The sequence below is a fragment of the Peromyscus maniculatus genome, chromosome 19, assembly GCF_049852395.1.
Source record: "Peromyscus maniculatus bairdii isolate BWxNUB_F1_BW_parent chromosome 19, HU_Pman_BW_mat_3.1, whole genome shotgun sequence".
Taxonomy (NCBI): Eukaryota; Metazoa; Chordata; class Mammalia; order Rodentia; family Cricetidae; genus Peromyscus; species Peromyscus maniculatus.
This window is the reverse complement of record NC_134870.1, coordinates 31,977,086-31,999,261: the sequence shown is the minus strand read 5'-3', so window position 1 is coordinate 31,999,261 and position 22,176 is coordinate 31,977,086. Positions and strand designations below refer to the sequence as shown.

At 39.5% G+C, this 22,176-nt stretch overlaps 1 protein-coding gene across 1 annotated transcript; it reads left to right on the top strand.

Moving 5' to 3' along the window:
• The first annotated feature begins 248 nt into the window (after positions 1-248).
• Positions 249-14,297, top strand: Yipf5 (Yip1 domain family member 5). Its single transcript, XM_006976929.4, has 6 exons — positions 249-407; positions 812-931; positions 7,697-7,869; positions 9,538-9,683; positions 12,267-12,448; positions 13,332-14,297. The coding sequence occupies exons 2-6, from the start codon at positions 822-824 to the stop codon at positions 13,492-13,494; spliced, it is 774 nt and encodes a 257-aa protein (XP_006976991.1). The 5' UTR covers positions 249-407; positions 812-821; the 3' UTR covers positions 13,495-14,297.
• The last annotated feature ends 7,879 nt before the right edge of the window (positions 14,298-22,176 follow it).

The following is a 22,176-nucleotide window of genomic DNA, read 5'->3' as shown; positions in this document are numbered from 1 at the left end:
CCAGCGTTTCTGTTCTTCCTCCTGCCCAACATTAGGAGAACAGCTCCCTCCAAACTAGCGACCAAGCCCCTGATCGCCAGAACTCTCACTCCTGCCTCCGCGGCGATCCCGGGGGCCGGAAGCGGCTTCCCGCTCCCTTATTGGCCCGTTTCAGGACAAATCAATCAAGTCCGCTCATCGGTAAATCCCGCCCCCGCCGGTCGCGCACACACACACACCTACGACCCGGGAGTTCAACCGAACCCGACTGCGCAAAGCCTGCTAACGCGCCTGCGCGGGCGGGCGTGCCCCGGAAGCAGTCCTTTGGCCGGTGACACGTAGCAACAGGGCTCCTGCAGGGTCTGGAACTGAGTTTGGGGGGTTACTGGGGGCCGCTGGAGCTGCAGACGCCGGCGGCGGAGCGTTGGGTGAGTGTTCCCGGCCCGTGTACCCCTGTCGGCTCCTGGCAGCAGTGGGTGCGAGCCGGCTGCGTGGTCTGTGGGCGCGGGCTGTGCTCTTTCCCTCGGATCCCCCCCGACTCCCTCCCAAGACCCCGTGCTGCGGCCGCCGCTGTTTTACCGCTCGGTGGGTGAAGCGGCGCCTCGGCAGGACCTCACCCCTACCTCAGGCCCGTCAGCTCCGCAGTGTCCAAGGGTCTTCTGGGGCCGCAGCTCTCCCCGCCCCCACCCCCACCCCCACCCCATCCCCACCCCCACATGCTGATCGCGGTTACAGAAACGCTTTCTGTCTGTCTCCTCCAGCCGAGGACCACAGACAAATGAAGCAGGACCTAAGGGTGTAAACAGTGTTCGCCGTCCCTCTTCTGTTGCAGGTCGTTGGCCATGTCAGGCTTTGATAACTTAAACAGCGGTTTCTACCAAACAAGTTACAGCATCGACGAGCAATCTCAGCAGTCCTATGACTATGGAGGAAGTGGAGGACCCTACAGCAAGTAACTTTTCAGCTTTGGCAACTTACTTAGTCGATAATTAACGGACAAACGTATTCAGAATGCCCGGTTCTGCCTTAAAAAATGAATATGTGAACTTGTTCCTATTCGGGAATGTGATTTGATGTCCTTTTTTTGTTTTGTTTTGTTGTGACATTTGGTTAGAGTTTGAAGGGGTTACCCTGTTTATAATTTGTTATTTTCTTAAAAAACAAAAAAAAAAAAAACTTCTAGTGTGCCAAAGAAGATAAGTAGCTTGTTGAAATAATATTTACAAACGGTCTGGGTGGGTGCTTCAGGTGCCTAGAATATAAGACTGTTTAGTCACTGAAATTTAAAGTTTTGTGGGGTTGTTTTTTTTTTTGTTTTTTTTTTTGATAGCTTGTTTGGTAGGTGAGCCAGTGTGACTTTCAAACTCTATCCACAGCTATATAAAGAGCTCAGTGACACAGGTTAACAGTGTAAGCTCCCCACTGAGTCACTGGGTGACTGATGTGGCAGTTGATAATCATTTTTATTACTGCTCATACTGGGGTATTATAGTTAGTACCAGAGAAGTTATCAGTTTCTGATCATACTGGGGTATTATAGTTAGTACCAGAGAAGTTATCAGTTTATGATTGAAGAAGAGAATTCAGAGACTTTAGGTTCTGAACTGTTAACAGTAAGGTCATCTCTAATACCTGGTGTTTGGGGACTTGGAAGGTTTTCAGCTAGTCTCTTCTAGACATGTCCTTAGTCCCTTGGAATGATGAGATTAAATCTTCCTGGTCTCTCTCGAAGGAGTTTCTTGTGCTTACGCCTTTTCAAATGGTCTTGTATTTTTCTGAGAATCTTACAGCAACAATGGGTCTGTTTTCCAGAAATGCATGACTCATATATACCCATATAAATGTGCATATAAATTCATACAGTGTATGTGTCAGCTGTGTACATCTGTAGATCTTGAATTCAAATTTCTTGAAGTGTTCTGGGATGAGAGCAAAGGAAAGCTATTAATCCACTCAATCCATGAGATATAAGCACTGTTAGAATGTGTTTATATCAGTATGTGTAAATAAATGTGCCAAAACTTTTTTAAGCACAAAGAAAATTGTGGCTATCTTTTTTATAACCCAAAGATTATTTTAATCTACGTAATTTGGGGCATAGAGAGGTAGATACTATGTGTGTATGCACTTTCCTGCTTACTAACCTGTTGAATGAAACTACCCTTTATGAATTAGGATTTTTCTTTCTGTTACATTCTCAACTATATGCCAGTTATTTCTTCCAAATCAGTTAATTGGGCAGAATTTTAGAAAAATCATACAGAGAGATTTTCATTCATTTAACACAATACGTATTTTAGTGAGAACTTTGTGTGCTTGAGAGCAAATGAATGAAGTTTGATTAACGTCCACCTGGAAAATCCTACAACAGAACTTTGAAGAGCCTGCCACTGTATGTCAGCCTTTTTTTGACCAAATAATCTTTCATCTTTAGACTGATTAGAAGTTTTCCGTTTAGAGTGCAATTTCCCAGGTTAGTCTCTTTCCGCTTTTGTATCCTGACCGTGTTTTTGAAACTTCGGTCTGTGACTTGTCCTCTCGTTACACTCAGCAATGAGCTGACACACAGCAGTTATGTAGATACCTGTTGTTGGGTATTCTGCTTCCATTCGAACCAACTCTGATGTCAGTAAGCATTGCTTCATCCTAGTGGAGATATTTTACCTAACCATAGCTATCAGCTAGCACATTTAGGTTTATGAATTATGCATGAAAAAACAAAAGGTATGCTACAGAAGCAACAATACATGTGAGTTTCCAATGCCTTATTGAAAAATAGATTCATTTGCTTCTATATGTGCCTGCAAATAGATCTGCCACCTAATCTATTTGCTTTGCTAACTTGTTAACAGAAATCAGTGATAACTTTAGTTGTTAGGGAAAATCTAGGTTCAGATAGCATACTATCTGGATTGCCTTAAAGTTTGGCTTACTAGTCTTGCTGTAGTCCTACAGTTGCCCTGTGAGGGCAACTTTGACATTTTATGGGTTCCTCTTGTATTTCACCATGTCATATGGGTATCCCATATAGTTTTCTAGATATGCCCCTAAAATATGTAGTAATACCAGTCACTTATTTTTCAGAGACTGAGACCTGTTGTATTTTTACCTTTAACTTCTCTGATAATATCTTTATGAAACATTTTTATGAACATAAGTAGACAACCTGTCTTAAGAGGTTTTATCTTTGCTGTTGATACACAGAGCTTATGACAGTGTTGATTTAGCATATGCTACTTTGCTTGCTGTAAAAGCATTGCTGTAAAAATCAGGAATGCCATAACACAGTTTGGTTTGCAATCACTGTCGAGTGACTCCCATTTTTCAGAACAGGTACTGGCAGGACAGGGAAGTAGTAAATGCCACAATGTTGTCTCTTTCACACTGCATTTGGAAGATGGGATGACAGGCCCACCTTTGGAGTGGTGTTGCTTGCAGTACCTCTAGATTGTAATCAGTGGTACTCACTGTGAGCTCCAGACTTTACAGGAGTCTTAGGATCTGTTTAGAGATCTTCTAAATTCATACATAGTTTTCATAACAATATTAAAGCATTTTCTGCCTTTCAAATAGATTCATAGTTGCACTTATGTTGCAAAGATAAGTTTGTAAAAGTTTGTAACACTGCTGGTACCTGAATCCGAATCAAGGAACTGGTGTTGTATTTGTTATCACCATCTACTTGGGAGGTGGAGTAAAGCAGTTTCATTTGATTCCCCCAATGAAGCAAGAAGAGTCATGATTGTTGTTCAGTCCTGACCCTTTAGTACACATCTCTTTAGTATTCTGTCACACAACACTCCTTTTCCATACTGAAATTACACCATCTCTAGGAAGATACACAGGCTGCTTAATTTACCCACAGAGCCACTTGCTTTTTGTGGAGACCATATTTATTTGAAATAATGGACACACTGTTTATTCAGAATTCAATATTTCACAGATAATTTTTCAAAAATTAGTAAGTGAACCTGTCATTTCAAGGAAAACAGCTGCTAGTACTTGTCACCAGTGGTCAGTCTCAGGATTTCAGACAAAATGAGGATTTTTGGAAAACTTGTGTTCATCATCAATAGTTTCCTAGCAATTGAACATTTTTTCCCCGATGAAATTGGGGACAATTTTAACAAATGTGATTTTCTAGTCTTTAGAATTGAATGTATATCAATATTTGAAAGATATATATAAAACTAATGTTTTTAAGTGGCCAGTAATGTTACACAATTATATGAGAAATGCTACGCATTCAAAGTGCAAGACAGATCATTGTATTTTAATGTAGCTAGGGCATAAAAAGTTCATTGGTGCTGTTTCAAGTTCTGTGTTGCAAATTGAATTTTCAAAACTGCTGTTTTGTTTTGAGTTTAAATGGAGCATAAAAAATATTTATGGCCAGGAGTGTCGGTGCACACCTGTAGTCTCAGTACTCAAGAGGCAGGTGGGTCTCTGAGTTTGAAGCCAACCTAAGTCCAGATCAGCCAGAGCTATTTTATTCTAAAGTGTAATGTATTTAATGTTACTTTAAATGAATTAATTATTATTATTATTATTTATTCTTTTTAAGATAGGGTTTCTGTGTAGCAGTCCTGGCTGTCTTGGAACTCGCTTTGTAGGCCTCAAATACACAAAGATTCCTCCTGAATCTTCCTCTCAAAGGCATGAGCCACCACCTGGCTGAATTAATAAATATTTTAAACATCTAATTTCCTTGATAGTAAATATTGATAGTTAATAACTCCTAAAATACTTTTGATTTCCAGTAGATTTTAAGGCTATAAAGGAGCTCCATGACTAAAGTATTTTAAAACTGCTAACTATACTATTCTCTCTGATTTTCTTTTGTGTTCCTTCTTCCCTCCCACTCCCTGCTGTCTCCCAAGAATAAACTAGAGTCTAGTTAATCAGCTTGTAGAAACCTTTGTATGGAGATTTTCTTGTGAGTCATGAACTCTGAAATGCTAACAGATAACACAACAGCATGTTAGACTAAATCAGGAAAAGAATTATTATCCTTGCTCAACTAGCTAATCCTGATAGAGGTTGTTCTTGTGTGAGTGGGTGTGCACATAAGAAATCAGCATGTTATTCCAGAAAAGCTGGGAAACTGCAGATATAAAATGTATTTTGAAGTAATGTGAGTAAAGAAGGATTTTGAAGAGGTGTTTATTACTTATTAAGAGTTGATGACTTCTGGAGTTAAATAACCTGGTTTTGAATCCTCTCACCACAGTGGCAAACTATTTTAATCCAAATTTCAGTTTATATATCTTCATAGTGAGGACAATAGTAGGCTCATTTCATAGGGTTATAGTTAATATGAGACAATTTACATTAAACACTTACAAAATTATACATTACATTAAACACTTATAAAAAAGCCAATTGTTTTTTAAATTTTACTATTTTTGTTCTTTGAAAGTTTTGTTACATTTATAAAGTGTGTGTTGATCATATCTATTCACCACCACCTTTCTCCAGCTCCTTGTGCCTTCTAGTCATCCCTCCCAGCTTCATGTCCTCTTTTTTTATGGTTATTAATAACATCCTGAGTCTAATTAGTTCTGCCTTATGCACATGGGTTTGTGGCCATCTACTGGGTCATGAGCAGTTTACCTGGTGGCTGTGTCCTGGAAAAAAAAAAACTATTCCCTCAGCAGCTACCAGCTGCCAGTAGCTTTCCTATAAGGGCAGGGCCTTAGGGGCCCCTCCCCAGCCATGGTACCATCTGTGATGGCCTTGATCTTGTGCAGACTTGTTCAGGTAACCACAGGACTGTCGGCTTGTTTTGCAACAGCCAGGTCACATCCAGAAGTCAACTTTTCACAGCTTTCCTCTCATTTTCTGGCTCTTACATTTTTTTCTCTCCCTACTTCTGTGAAGTTCTCTGAGCCTTGAGTGTTAGGAGATTGATAAAGGTGGCCCGTCCACAGTTGAGAGCTCAGTGTTATTTATACTTGGCACTTTGACTAGTCCTGAGCCTCTGCATTAACCACTTCTGACTGCAAAAGGGAGGATTCTCTGACCAAAACTTAGAGCAGCACCAATCAATGGGTATAAGCATAAATATTCAGAATGTAGTGTAGTAGTGTGGCCATTTAGGAAAAGAACAGCAGTAGGTTCCTCCTACAGCCTGTGATCTCCCCAGCCATAGCCTTTTGATCAAGTTTATGGTACCAGACATGAAATCTGTTCTGTGGAGCAGGCCACACATCCAATCAGAAAGTAGTTAGTTATTTCCATAACCAGTATGTCATTACTACACAGTGGGCACAGCTTGCCAGCAGGTCAGTATTATATCACCAGCTAATTTCAATCAATAATAACTGTTGTCCGACATATTTAAAGGTACAGAGTCTATATGAAAATCCAGTACTCTACATCTCCCTAGTAGCAGGTTTCTTGACTTAGCAGCAGCTATAGTTAGAGGTTCTTGTGTGTACTCTGGAGATAGTCTAAGTTCTAAAAGTGCATTTGTTTTCTATAAAGTACATAATATATAGTATCTTTAATATTACTTTTTTCCCTACTATTTCTTGATTGTTATTTATCAGTATACATAAAATTACTTCATTCTTTTTAACAGGTGCGGAGTAACTTCTTATGCACGTGTTACATTATGTTCACTTACAGCTATTTTTCTGCCTTTTGCTATTGCAATAGTACAGCAACAAATGCCACGAGTGGCAAAACTGCATATTTTGCAAGCATACTTTGTATGTAGTATTAGAATCTCTAAAAATGACTTTGGATAGCTGAACATTTACCATTGTCTTTTTTTTAAATTTAAGATAATTTTAAAAATTTTAAATTAGTTTTTTTATATCTTAATATTAATGGCTATCATTACATTTTTGCCTTTTTCAAACAAACCAGAACTAATCAAAAATAAGTAGGCCAAATATTTTTAGGGCTTTCGTTTTAAAATAATTACTTTAATTTTGTACAGTATATAATAGGTTAGTCCACTGAAACACTAGACTTATGATGAAACAGGTACTTACAGACAGGGCTTTAGTGCAGTCCTGTTCCCTCTTAGTCACTAAAATGCCAGGGTAAAGTGTTCTTCCTGAAGACTAGGGATTTGGTGTAGATTCAGTAAGGCAGTAAGTGTACAGTCTCTTTGAAAATTTTAAAGCACAATTCAAACACAAGATGGCCTCAGAACATTTTGTTATATTCAGAAAGCTTTCACAAAGAACATGCTTGATTCCCTCCTGCCCTCCAGTTTGAAACTGATGTTTTTTAATCAGGTCTTCTCATTTGCAGACTCCTCCATACTATGAAGTGTAAGACAGAATAATGATTCCATAGGTATCCAAGTTATGGAAAATAGAGTCATGTCTATCATCCTAAACCTTCATTTATCATCTGCAGCATACATTTCTTTCAGAATATATTGTAACATTCTTTCTGTCACTAGGGGAAGAAAGTAATCCTGACCTAAGTCTTTATTTGTTGGCATCCTGAGGTTTAAAAGGGTGCTAGCTTGTCTGCTTGTTTGCTGACAGCCAAAGGAGGCTTCTCTATTAGAGATCCTTCTCCTTAGCTTGTCAGCCTGTCGGTCCTGCTTTCAGCACTGTTTCTTCGTGATATCCTAGAAAGAGGTTTGCAAATGACTGAGCATTCTTTAGCTGTCAAGAAAAAAAATCTAGGAATATTAACTGTCAATTGGTTAAAATACTGAGAGTTAAACTTCCAAATTTCCTTTGATGTACAGGCAGTATGCTGGCTATGACTACTCGCAGCAAGGTCGATTTGTCCCTCCAGACATGATGCAGGCACAGCAGACATACACTGGGCAGATTTACCAGCCAACTCAGGCCTATCCTTCAACTGCACCTCAGACGTACTATGGAGACAGCTTTGAGGAGGAGCCTCCTTTGTTAGAAGGTAGGATGGAACGGTACAGGTTGAAGACCCTGTCTGAGAAGCGTGAGGCCAGAAATATTTTCCATTTTAAAGTAGTTTGAATTTTCCAGGCTCTCTGTAAACGTCACTGGTTTGGCATCTGTAATTGGAAAGTCTGAAATGACCCCCTCCCTTTGTTTTCCCTGGACAGGACTTTGCTGAGAAACCCAGGCGGCCTCAGACTTGCAGCAGTCCTCTTACCGCAGCCTCCCAAATGCTAGGATTGCAGGCGGACGCTATCATGCTTAGCTTAAAACACCGCGAATATTATACTGGTGTTCAGAGCTTTCCATTTCAGAGCATTTCAGATTTGGGGTTTTGAGACTAGAGCTGTAAAGCATCTGCTCTGGTCTTCAGCTGGTTAGTGAGCAAAGCCTAAATTGGAGATGTTGTCCTTTCTTTTTTTTAAGAAATTTTTTTTCATTCATTTTATATACCAATCAAAGATCCCCTTTTTCCCTCCTCCCACCCCTCCAGCCTTCCCCCCAACCTTCCCCCACCCCGCTCCCTCCACAAGAAGGCAAGGGCTCCCATGGGGAGGCACATCCAGTAGAGGCAAGTCTAAGCCCTTTCCCCTGCCTCAAGGCTGCACAAGTTGTCCCATCATAGGTAGTAGGCTCCACAAAGCCCCCTTATGCACCAGGGATGGATTCTGATTCTACTGCCAGGGGGCCCCCCAAGCAGATCAAGCTACACAATGGTCTCGCCATGCAGAGAAAGTTGGATCAATGGCTGTGTAGCCTGCATGGGATGTTGTCCTTTCTTATGAAAAAACAGTAGATAGCCTTATTTAGAAGAGAGTTTATATTGGGCCAGAATGGACCATGAAGAACTAATATTTAATATGACAGTGTGAGCATTGGCTTTTATGTCAGATTATTAATTATATTCTGCCCATGGATGAAAGCACTTAGCATGGTATTTATAGTTCTACGTGGAAATAAACTAACAGAACTGTTGATTGCATAAGAACATGGTGGTTCTCAAATTACATTATAGAAATCTGAACACAGATGCCTAGAGCCATAATTGTCTGTAATCTCATGGGGTACCTGGGTATTCCTGAAGCCCCAAGTGAGGAGTCCCTTTGGTTAGCCATGTCCACATGTTCTTGTACTGTATGAGGTAGAGTGTGTCTATTTTACTGTGCCTCTGTCCTTTGTAAAGCAGAAGGTAGGCATCAGTAGACTCCGTAGCATGGAGAATGGTCCAGAGGAGAGTAAAGTGTCATTGACAATCGCTGCACCCTCTTCGTTCCTGTGTATTTAGTTTTGTGCCCTGTTCCACACTGATTCTAGAAACATCACAAATCTTAAAGTTGGTAATGAGCGTGTCCAGTGCTGCCAGGTGGTGGTGGCGCACACCTTTAATCCAAGTACTTGGGAAGCAGAGACTACTGGCGGATCTCTGTGAGTTCCAGGATAGCCAGGACTGTTACACAGAGAAACCTGCTGTCTCAAAACCAAAAAAAAAAAAAAAAAAAAGACGAGTGTCCCGTGCTTGAAGACTATTGAAATGGAAGGAGTAGCTATTTGTCCTGGTTCTATGGAGTAATGAGCTTTCAAATGTAAAATGTTTAAGGGAATTTATATAACTGCTAATGGCATATCACAAATTCCAACTGACTTCCTTGTTTTCTTTTTATCGTAGAGTTGGGTATCAATTTTGATCACATCTGGCAAAAAACACTGACAGTGCTGCACCCCCTGAGAGTGGCCGACGGCAGCATTATGAATGAGACCGACCTGGCAGGGCCCGTGGTGTTCTGCCTCGCCTTTGGAGCCACGCTGTTACTGGTAAGACTAAAGAATGTTCAGTATTCTGCCAGAAGACATTTGGAGCCTCAAGTCTGATAGGTTGTAGGATGTATTGAGTTTCTTGAATTTATACCCATTCCTTTCCTTATTTCTGTGTGTAGGAAGTATTTGGCAACATATGTAGAGACTTATTTTTTAAGCAAAGTGTAGGAGACAGAGCACAACTGTAACCAGAGCCCTGCGAGACTGAACCAGGAAGATTGTGAATTCTAGGCCAGCCTGGGTTTTATATTGAGATACTGTTTGAAAGAAAGAAAAAATATATATATATATATTGTAAGAAGTAGTCCAATTATTAGGGGAAAATAATAAAAAAGTAAACATCAGAATTTCTTATTTTTAGGAAATTGACAATTTTTTTTTACTGTGTTGTACTTTTAAAAGCAAATAGAGATAGTGGTTTTATTTATTTAATCTTGTCTTAGTTTGGTTTATGCTGTGTGATAAAATACCCAGAGGCCTTAGGGCTGGGGGACCCTAAAGGAGAAGTGGTTATTTTCCCTCACTTCCTAGTTACAGTCCATCCATCACTGCCTGGATGTCAAAATGTCAGGAGCTTCAGATAATCTATTGCATTCACAGCCAAGAGTAGACAGAAATAGATACATTCATGCCCACTGCTCAGCTCACCTTTTCTATAGTCCAGAACACAAACCCATGGACTGGTGTCAACCTCCGTTAAGCATGGTCTTCTCCCCACATCAGCGTATTCAAGGCAGTCCCCCACAGACATGGTCACAGCTAACCTAATCTAGACAGCAGCTCATTGAGACTCCCTTCCCAGAGGAAGGGAGTCTAGACTGTCAGATTTAAAATTAACCATCGCAGATGTCTAGCCCTTGGTCAGTGTTTTATTGTATGGCTTTTCTGTACATTTTAATTTCTAATGAGTTAAAATATTAAAGAATGGCAAGTTTTTTATTCTACCTCCCAGTTCTCCAGGAATATTAAAGTATATTGAAAGAAAAAGTTGCTATTTGTTTTAACTCAATCTGAATTACAAGAGATAAATAATGTAATTGATAGAAAATGGGATCTGTAGCCAGAAGACCTGGGTTTGTACACAACACTCCACTTGGCCTTTGACCTGGCAGTTTAATCCTTCACATCCTGCTGGTGGATAATAACCCTGTACTGCCCACTAGCCTAACAGGGTTGTTTTGATGTGCCACCACAGCCAGCTTGTTCTGAAGAAAAAAATCAGACAGGCAGCTGAGCATAGAGTCTTGTACCTATAATATCAACATTTGGGATTTAGTCTGCTATAACAATAAATAGTAAATTCCACTTTGTACCGTGCTCTTAGCTTTGCAAAGTATTGTTGCATAGCCTGTCCCGGTTTGCTTTTCTTTTGTCTTGAGACAGGGTCTCACTCTAACCTAGAGAAAGCTTCCTGCCTCAGCCTCCCAAATATTGAAACAAAAGTTTCACAAAGCAAAGCTCCTCTTTTGGGATTTCTCTGCATGCTTGTTTTCAAGAGAGTGTTTTTTCATGTGGGAAGGTTGTAATTTAGCTCATGACTGCTGTCTGAAAACCATTCAATAATCTTTATCTTAGACAAGGTCTCACTGTCTACCTGGTCTGCAACTCACTATATAGATCATGTTAGTCTTGAACTCAGAGATCTGCCTGTCTCTGCCTCCTGAGTCTGGGGTAAAAGATTTTTGCCACCATGCCTAGCTGATGTCTTTTATAAGAGCAGAACTTCCAAGGTGTATGCTTTTGTTTTCAATCAAAGGACTGTAGAATCCAACATGGATTTGGAAAAAGAATGAAAAGAAAAAAGTTCCTTTCCATCGCGCTCATCTGGTTTTCTCACCTCTTGCTTGGTCCCTGGCTTCCCACTTTTCCTAGATTGTTCCTTCCTTTGTTCAGTTGTATGTCAAGCTTAAATGCTACCAAGAAATAGAAAGAAACACTTGTGTTGGGAAATGTGGGGTCAAAGTTAAGCGTTTGAAGTCAGGGCCTGCACAGAATCAAGTCAGATAGGGTCCCAGCACTAAGGGAGAAGTAGATATGGATGTCTTTTCCTGACCAAGAAGCTGCCTGCGATTGACATGCAATTGAAAAGGGTCTCACTGGGTATATTAACCACATTTCTGGGCAGGCCCCATGTCCACGAGTAGAAGGCTAACACGAAAGGAATTCAGTGATATTTTTGTAGAATTTGTCTCATACAACTTTGCTTGGGCATTGTTTGGTTTGGTTTTATTTTCTTATTGGTCTTTTATTTGAATATTTTGGTTTCCAAGTTTGTGGTTTTGTGGGTTTATTTGTATGTATATGTTGTATATATTTGTTTGTTTTAAAGAGATAAAGAAAGGGTATGGAGTAGTGTGGGGAGGGTCTTGGAGGATTGGGAGAGAGAAAAAATGTGATCAAAATATATTCTATGAAAACTTTAAAAGAGTGTGGAACCTGTCTGCTTTATTCCTTTCCAGTATACCTCTATAGATTTTGATGCTTGTGAATTGAGTATTTTATACATGTGTCATTTAATGTGAAATGAGGCCCAACTGACACTTTTTATTCTAACCTATAATTTCTTTTCTTTTCCCATAGGCTGGCAAAATCCAGTTTGGCTATGTATATGGGATCAGTGCAATTGGATGTTTAGGAATGTTTTGTTTGTTAAATTTAATGAGTATGACAGGTGTCTCATTTGGTTGTGTGGCAAGTGTCCTGGGGTATTGTCTTCTTCCCATGATCCTGCTGTCCAGCTTTGCAGTGGTATTTTCTTTACAGTAAGTACTGATCTTAAACTCAGATTTAGTTGGCCAGTTCTGTGTAGTAGGATTTACTTCACTTTCAGTTTGAGATAAAGCCCTGGTCCAGCAAACGTATCTATTGTGCCTCATCTAGATTTGAACTCTGCTATGTGTGTTTTGGGTGATGAACAATGAAAGTGAAAATGAGATTTGAAGTCTTCTATATGATCTTAGTTTTTACCTTTGATCAAGAGTTTTACTAGTGTTGTGTTTACCAATGCCATAGCAATAATGAATTGAATAGTTGTGATCATTAAATAACACATGGAAAAGTTCAGTTCACTCATGATAAAATTATGTTTAGCCTCCTTGAAATTCTGGTTATATCATTCTTGAAGCAGTTGGGCTTCTTGAAACATGATTAGTAACCACATATGTAGTAGTAGGGCAAGGGAGTGCTGATACTATGAGTGGAGAGAGACGCTGAAAGGTATTGAGCATCCTAACCATCCTAAGCACTGACCTTTCAGCAAAGGGAGCCAGCCCAAGTACCAAAGCAGGGAAGCAGCTTCAAGAGCAGGATAATCATACTGTCTATATTACATGGTTGAGCATTCTTAAAGTCACTATGCAAGTACATTTCTGAGTTTGACAAAATAGACTTGTTTCTGCATATGTCTATATGTGGATTTAGAAATGTCCTGAGGCTGATCTATTGCTGTCCAGATGTGCTAACCCTGCAGTTTCCACACATAATCCGTGGTAGTGTGGGACTGTGCTTGTGTTCTCTTCTGCAAAACAATGCATTAAAGATCCCTCCTTTGGAATAGGGTAGAACTGTGGTTTGGTTTGGTTTTCAGTATCCTATCTTACTCATCTTTCCCATGTTTTGTTTTGTTTTTTGTTTTTTCTGCTGCAGAGGAATGGTAGGAATTCTTCTCACTGCGACGATCATTGGCTGGTGTAGCTTTTCGGCTTCCAAAATTTTTATTTCTGCATTAGCTATGGACGGACAACAACTTTTAGTGGCATATCCTTGTGCTTTGTTGTATGGAGTCTTTGCCCTGATTTCCATCTTCTGAACTGATTTGTCTGGGATGTGGATATCAGTGGGCCGAACTCACTAAAAGGACCTTGGACTCTTCAAATTGGACCAGCAAACCACTGCAGTGCAGCTAACTCATGCCGATGACCAGTAGCCTGGAAGCAGCAGCAGTAGACAAGTCTTTCGTTCATTGGTACAGGACAGTTGGCGTTGTGTGGAGTCCCCTGCAGATGACTAGCTCTACGTGCTTGTTCCTAGACAGCTAAGAAGTACAATTTCTTTCCTGATCCTGCAGCCTCTGACAACTCTTTCCTCACAATTATATTATGATGTTTTTGATAGATTTTTACCAAATGGGAAACAACCACAAAGCTGATAATCTTTCCCAAAAACAACCCAGTTACAGTAAAGAAGAAACAAGTCTTATTGCAGAAATATTTTTCCAAGGAATTAGGAAAGAAAATGCTTGCAGTAACCTCAAGTTAAGTGCACTGAAGTAAAGCTGAACAAAACAAAATCCCAATGCAGAGCTTTCTGAGTTTACACTTCAAATATCTGACATTCCTATAAATTGTCTCATGAAATCTGTGCTGAAATTCAGAGATACAAGCAGTTCACAATCTACCTTGTGGAGATGAAATGTGAACAGTTATTTAGACATTAGGGTCAACTAATCTGGACTGGCCACATGATGCTTAGTTTTGTCCACATGTCCCAAGAAGAAGAAATCACTAACTTTTTTTTTTTTATTGAGAAAAAAAATATTTAAAATTTCACAATTTCAGTATTGCTGTTATCAATGTACAGTGAATTTGATGCTTATTAAATTTTCCCAATTAACTCTGCTGTTGAGTTTATTTTCACTAAACTACTATTCTCTGTCTTTTTTTCATTAGGGTTTGATTTTGACTCCTGATTTAAACCAAGTTTTAGAAATAGAAGTCATTCTAGTGTAGAACCAGACAAATGGGAAATGAGAAGCAGTTTACTTCGAATGACAGTGTTAGTTCCTGATTTTAAGCTCACTTGGGTTTGTATCATTACACCATCTGGTAAGAGAGTCTGTAGGGAAATGCTGTATATCTTGTGTGTGGACTGGCTTTAAAACACCTCAGGTTCTGGACGGTATTTAGTAATAGTTATGAGCAAGGATGGAAACTGAAGTCTCATGTTTTTCATAAGAGGGGGCCAGCAGCCAAAAGAAAAATATCCTAGAATGCTATTGCTGTGTTTTAGAATATGTTGTCAGGTAGAAAAGGAGCCTCACACACAGGTTCTTCCTTTATTCTTGATGTTCTGGGTTTAGGTACTGACGGTGAGTCGGGCACATTTTCACTTTCAACCAATCACTTTTGAAGCATGCCTCCAGTCTTTTGGTAGTCCCTTCCCCCTTCTCTGGCTTGTTTGCTTGCCTTTGGAGAGTGAATGTTGAGACAGGATCTCTTGTAGCCCAGGCTGACCTTGAACTCCTAACATTGTCATTTTCGATTCATTTTACATAGTTCTTGTTGAGGCAAATTCGCGGATGTCTTCTGTTAATATGCTGCTCTTTAGAGTGAATAAGGAAGATGATGCTTGAGAAATTGTCTCACACTTGGTTATATTTAACCCACTGTTACCCAATTCCCCCAGATAAACCTAGTTTTCTTAGCATTTGTTGCTTCCCTTCATCAAAACCTTTTTTATTTAAATTATTATTCTGTGGTTTTATGCTGGTGTTGGCTATGTTTCATTTAAATGTCCTTTTATGCTACTGGCATACAATTTGTTCCCATGTTCAACAAAAAGTTACCAACATGAGATATTTAACATTCAATTATTTTTCTATAAAAATGGCTACATAATGTAATTGCATCTGATACATGGTTTAATTTAATAATTTGCTTAGCACATTAATCATGTATTGCACTTTCTCACTAAATTCATAAGTAAAAATATAATGTAACCACATTTGTATATATGTTGAAATATAGTATGTCTGATAAGTGTTGTATGGCAGCCTTTTTGGTAAACAGTATAGCTTAAAGTTCACCATTTGAATAATTGAAAGCTGCTAGGAGGGCAACAGATTGATACATTTCACACCTCACTGTTGGTCTTGTATTCAGTGAGTGGAGCAGTACGTCTGCACTAGTAAGTGATTCCTGTGTGCCCGTGTGCATGCCAAGGTCATATTTTACATGTGGTTGGTTAATTATGCCTGTGGTCTACATGTACATTTTACATCTTTGCTATAATTGTGTATTGCCTACTATTTTCAAGAACCGTACTAGGTGTTAGACAAACTATTCATGTGCAGACACAAAGTTTGCTCATCTTTTGAAATCAGAAGTGATGAGTTTCATAATAACATTTTTGTACATTTATATAAGGACTGTTGATAAGGATGAAACCATACCTTTGTGGGTAAATGGATAGAACTGGAATTCATCATGTTAGATGAAATGCACAATACTTAGAGAACTATCTGGTAGTTTAGGTAGAAGAAAATGGAGTGAAGAGGAATAGAGAGCAGTGGGAAAGAGGGAGATTTCACCTGTCAATGTCAAATACAGCAAGCAGGTCTACTCAGGCAATGCCTCACATTCAACCTGTCCTTGCCTGGTGTTCACTGAGATGTCACATCAGATCCCAGCTGCTAGTTATTCCATGGTCTCTATTTTTATAAACCCCAAGGGTTTTTTAGAAATAAAAGCTTAATTTATCAAGCAGTATATCTCATTGCATGCATATTTTAAAACCCAAATTTAAAAACAATTACTATAAAGCAAGAAACAAAAGTGCTTTCTCATAAGTACACTTCATATTTATATGAATTAAGCATGTTTTCTCTTTGAAGTATAATTAAGATTGTGTTTGTGATGGAGTGGGAATAACAAGATATTATTGGCAGTATCATAAGGAAGGGTTGGTTCTTGGTGCTTTTCATGTGTAGATGAGACTGACTTGTCATTAGCTTATCCCCCAACTTGTCCTGTTTATTTTCAAGCCACCTAAATAAAGCCTAGTCTTATGTCTCTAGTCTACTTCCTTTCTACTACCCATGAATTGCCCTTATTCAGCACCAAACCAGGTGCAGAAGCTAGATTAGAACTGCATTTCTAGTACTTGGGTTTTAAGCTATTGCTTTAGTCATTAAACCCTTAGAAGTAGGCAATAGGGAAATTGAGTTTTAGTTATTAAATTATTGATATTTAAGGGTTGGCAGAATCCTTAGTCAAAAGTATAATTAACAAATGTCTCTGAATGGTTACAAAAAAAAAAAAAAAAAAAAAAAAAAAACAAAACCCTGACACGTGAGCTCTGGTGGCAAGAGTGTGGCTTTTGCTTTTGCATCATAGGCAGATCTAATTCCCCCTAGCCTTGTGCCTCAAATCCCTCTCCAGTTAATGAGAGCCTCATCTGCTGACGGAGCACAATGTCCTGGGTTTGTGCAAATGCATGAAAATGATTATTTCCTCAAATGAGGACTAATTAAACATAGAGCTGTTCTAATTTAAAAGCACAAACACTTTCTTAAGCACATTAGGTTCTAAAATTCAGGTATTGCATTTTTGTGAGCTTAACTAATTAGGCTTGCTTGTGTAAATAAATTTGTTCTGTTTCTGAAGTTAACACTGAATCTTCAAAAAGCTTGCAGGGTGAAAAATTATGTACCAAAGTCGTTTCAGACTTGTGGCACACAGAAAAAAGAAATGAGAAAACTAAGTATTCACTGAAAATATTTTAGGTGCCTATAATTGTTCCTTTTTATCTAGTTTTATTATTCTGGTTGTCCTAAAAGTAGAGAAAACAAAGTTACTTTTTTTCTGAGTTGAAATACTGTTCTGAAAATGTCTCGCAAATGTAACAATGTGTTTGTAGTTTTCAGTTTTGTGGTTCCTGACATTATTGAAGACCTTGATAGTCTTTTTATTTTACACCATTAGTGGCCCAAAGTTTTTTTTTTTTTAATTTTACTGTTTTAAAATTCAAAATGGGAACACCTTTATTTCATTTTCCAGTTAAACCATGATGTAAAATTTAGCACATCACTACAGAATTTTAAAAGGCATGTTGATAAACTGTTTGGGCATACAGGCATACATAAGCCTTAAAACAATACTAACAAAGTCTAAATGTAAGTATATTTCACTGGTGTGCATTTCTGGAAGGGGCAATCTTTAGAGACAGATCAATGAGTGCCATAGGGTGGGAGGTGCATGACAGCAGCAGAGGAGGATTATGGGAGGTGTTTAGTGGATTCACCTCGTTCCACAACCTCCACTAGAGTTTCGCCGTCACCCCTTTGCTAGTTTTTTGTTTTTGTTTTTTTTTTTTTTGGTTTGGTTTGGTTTGGTTTTTGTCAACACAGGCTAGAGTCCTTCTGGAAAGAAGGAACCTCAATTGAGAAAAAACCTCCATGAGATTGTCTAGAGGCAAGTCTGGGACATTTCCTTTATTGGTGATTGATGTGGGAATATCTGGGAGGGTCCTACCTACACACTGTAGGTGATGTCATCCTGTTATATATGTATATATGTATATATATAACAAAAACAAAAAACAGTCTAAGTGAGCCATGGAGAACAAGTCTGTAAGCAGTGTTCTGTGGGAGTCTGTGGCAATCCAGCTCCAACCTGCTCCCACCTTTTGAAGGGTTCTTGGGTGAAAGAGAGAATAATGAGGAAATATTAGATAGAAAGAGACAATGAGAAAGACAGAGACACAGGATAACTTCGGGGAGGCCCTGGGTCAATACCCAGTCACCCAGAGCTTTATTGAAAAGGGCTTTTTAGAATATGCCAAGGGGAGAGGCAAAAGACCTTTCTCTTTGCAAGATCAAAGCACAAAGTACCAACAAGTATAGACCTTTCCAAACCCCTAGTAACCATGCCCCTGGCCAAATCATCCCATTATGCAGCCCTGCTGGGTAAAGCAAGCTCAGATTCTCTGACCTTGAGTAAGGTCTCATTAGGATGCCTCTGTGGGCTACCACAGTATTCATGGTCTCTGCTTCAGTTCTTGCCTTCAGATTCCTGCCATGAATTCCTGCCCTAGCTTCCCTTCATGAACTGTAAGTTGTAAGATGAAATAAACACTGTCCTCCTCACGTTGCTTTTGGTCATGGTGAATATAATAGCAATAGAAAGCAGAGCAGGCCCAGAAGAAGCCTTGTCCCTCCCAACACCTCACCACCCATTTCCCAACAACCACTAGTCAGTTCTCTTTCTGGATTTGCCTATTCAGGATATTTCATACAGTTAGAAGCATGCATGTGGTCTGTTTGTTTTGACTTTTTGCTTAACATACGATTTCAACATTTCATTAAAAAAAAAAAAAAACCCAAACACTTAAGAGAAATTGTGATATAGCCTGAACACTGAAATTTACTTAACCCTTTTTAATGACTACGTGCCATTTCATTTGTTTGAAAGCTTAACCTGCCCAGTCTCCTGTTGCCAGACAGTTTAGATCTTTGTCCTTTCTTAACAAGACAGAATGAATGGTGGTGTGTTAGTCATGACATCCTTTGTTTCCAGAATGCAGCATCTACTCATAATGATGCTCTCCGATCATTACTGGAAGCTCAGAACTTAAATTCTGGAAATGTCAAGAATTTCATTTTCCAGTGGTTTCCTGTGAGTCTTTTATCTGTTGAAACATGCACACCTCATCTGCGACTGGACAAAGCATTGCTGTGGTTCTCAATGACCTCATCCTTGTTCCTCTGATCTTAGGCAATGGAATCCTGCCAAGCATGCAAGGTCCCCTCCACACCTGCAAATGCTCCCACATCACAAAGGAATGCTTCAAAAGGAACTCCTTGCTTGTTTATTTGCTACAGATGCCCTGACAGTCACCTTTAGGTCACTGGCTTCCCACAGCATTTGTAGAAGTCCTGGCACATGCTGATTTTACATTTCACCCTGAATGGGTCTACATACCACTGAATTTAGTAGTATCAAACTGAATTGTATCAACATTAGTGTTTGAAATAAAGTACATGATACGACAGTGACTTTACTCAAATTTGACTTCACTAGCCAATTTGTTTCTAAATTACCAAGAATTAAAATTTGCCCAATAAGAACTCCACTTCCACTTCTTAGACATCTGTACAAATTAATGTACTGAGTTTTTAAACACTGAGTTTCTTAATAGAATGATTTAAAGTGTATTCCTTCAGCCTTGGTTTTTTTTTTTTTTCATTTAAATGAGATTTTGAGGGCACTAGTTTTGGTGTTCTGTAATTTTATTGTTTATTGTTTGATGTATTTTGAGAGAAAATCACTTTTTTTAATAACCACAGTATAATTCTTTGAGAAGTCATTTGAACAGCATTCCTTATTGGGGCCCAGAGAATAACTAAACTCTCAATTTTTTAAGCATGTAGTATTGAATTAGTTTTTTAAGCATATAGTAAGCAGAACTAAAAAAATTAATAGCAAGAAACAGATAATAGAAGCAGCAGATAGATAGCAAAACATCATCAAATCAGATACAATTTCCAACAGAAACAACTGGAGTAGCCTGATTGAGAGAACAAGTAAGGTTAACCCCAAATCATGGCCATATAACACCCAACAGAAATCCACTGAGAAAGAAGCAGTCACACTAGGGTCTCTAATCAAGAGACTTCTCAACCACTGAGCTTCTCATTCCCACTGCAGCCATTTTCATTCCAGGGGATCGCCAATAATAATGTCTATTGGAATCACAGGGGTACAATGTTTTTCACTCTTGAGCTATTTTTCTATTTTGCTTTGTCCCTGTCACAGGCTTGGGGGCCAGGCTGTCCCTGGACAAGAAGCCTTGGAGACATGTCAAGACAAACATGCATAACTCTAAAATGGAATAGGAAAAAGTTTACCCACTTCCAGAGCTAGCTTCTGTGCAAGCTAAAACAACACATGACAGTTTACCTATATGCTGTGTATTACATTTAACTGTCCTCTCAGGTAATTAAGCCTCATGTCTGGCTCTGTTGCAGAGTGTACCTGAGCCAGGCTTAATTTCACCATATCATTAAATGATATTCTATTCTGACTCTAGTATAGATCACAATACTCCTGGTAGGATAACTTAGTTTTGGTTTTGCCTATAAATGTTTCAAGCATTTCTGTGGCTCCAAATAAAAGATTGAACTACATACCTATTGGAAGGGAGATGTTTAGATGAGGTTATATTTGGTCATCTACTTTGAATTGACATTAGAATTTAATATTTTAATGTCCCACACCAATTTTCTCTTTCTACTCATAACACAAAAAATAAAAGAATCATTGTGGAGACCCACAGGGGCTTCCTAGTGAGAACTTATTCAGGGTCAGAGGACCTGGGCTTGCTTTACCCAGCAGGGCTGTGTAAGGTGATTTGACCACAAGTATGTTTACTTGGTGTTTGGAAGGGTCTACACTTGGCTGTACAGTGTGCTTTGATCTTGCAAGGGCGAGGTCTTTCTTTTGCCTCTCCCCATGGCATATTATAAAAAGCCCTTTTCAATAAAGGACAAGGCTGTTGAGTATTGACCCAGGCCCTCCTGAAGCTATTCTGTATTTCTGTCTTTCTTCTCATCAGCTAGGTCTCTCTTTCAATCTGATATTTTCTTATCCCTCTCCCCTCCCCTAATAACTCTTCAAAAGGTGGGAGCAGGCTCCCACAGATGATGCTCTGAATGTGGGACTTAGGTATGGAGGATAAAGAGGAAGAACACTGTGGAGCAGGGGGCATGCCTGGTAATGAATTAAAGGAGGTGGTGATATTCTAATCTTCGAGAGTAAAAGTGTAAATATAAAGCAGAGTACTTAAAGTTAGGCTGCAGAAAGTATCTCTCTCTGTTTCTATCTATTTGCTAAGTTAGGTTTAAAGTTGTAAAGAAGTTTTGTTGAAGGTAGAGAATATAGTCTTTAGGTCTAGAAATATGGTGAAAGGTAAATATAAAGTAATTTAGAGTCGAGTAGTTTTTTCCCAAGCATGGATGGGACCTGAGACACAGAAAGAAGCATCTAGAACTTTGCAGTTACTGTGAATTTAGCAGTCCAAGTGGCTTCAGAAGCTCCAGAAGCTGCCAACAATGGTGGACGCTGAGAACAGCGGGGTTTTGAATGCTTTCTGCCATGATCGAGCCTCAGTGAGGAGAATGCAGTCAGTCAAACAGAGAGACATGGCTTGAGGCTGTGCTCAACAATTAACAAGCTGAGACACTGCACCATGAGAGAGATAAACAGCAGGCAAGTGGCAACAGAGACTTTGGATTCCAGTGACTAGAGCAGGTCTGTCACCCAGAGCCAGAGTTCCTGGTGGCTAGAACCCAACAGAGATGCTGTGGGAGAGGCTAACAGTGAGCAGCAGTGAGCAGCAGAAGCTCTGAAGAGAGGCTACTGCCCCTGGGTGGAGAAGAGGCATCAGCTGCATGAGCAGAAGCAGTCGGACAAGCAGCTGAGACATGCTGGAGCCCAGGGAGCTGCACAGGTGAGGCAGAGCAGTACTCCAGGATGAACAGCCAGGCTAGAGCTCTGAGGGAACTGCTGAGACTGACCAACCCAAGCTCCTAGCAGCAGAATGAGGCAGAGTCAGGTAGCTACCTTGGGAAGTGACATTTGGCTGGGCAAGCAGAGCAGTGTAGATGTAACCAACCATCTTATTAAATAAGAAACACAGAACCAATGCAAAGAAGAAAGCCAAGAGATCAGAGCTAAGAGCCTTACCGCCTGCTGCAGCTAGCCTCTTAAGCCAA

What these genes read in the sequence shown, in the direction of transcription:
- Yipf5 (XM_006976929.4), top strand. Translation starts at nt 822, where the DNA reads ATGTCAGGCTTTGATAACTTAAACAGCGGTTTCTACCAAACAAGTTAC. An exon ending in AGTGGAGGACCCTACAGCAA is followed by an intron (nt 932 to 7,696) that starts GTAACTTTTCAG and finishes TTTGATGTACAG; the next exon opens with GCAGTATGCTGGCTATGACT. An exon ending in GCAGTGGTATTTTCTTTACA is followed by an intron (nt 12,449 to 13,331) that starts GTAAGTACTGAT and finishes TTTCTGCTGCAG; the next exon opens with AGGAATGGTAGGAATTCTTC.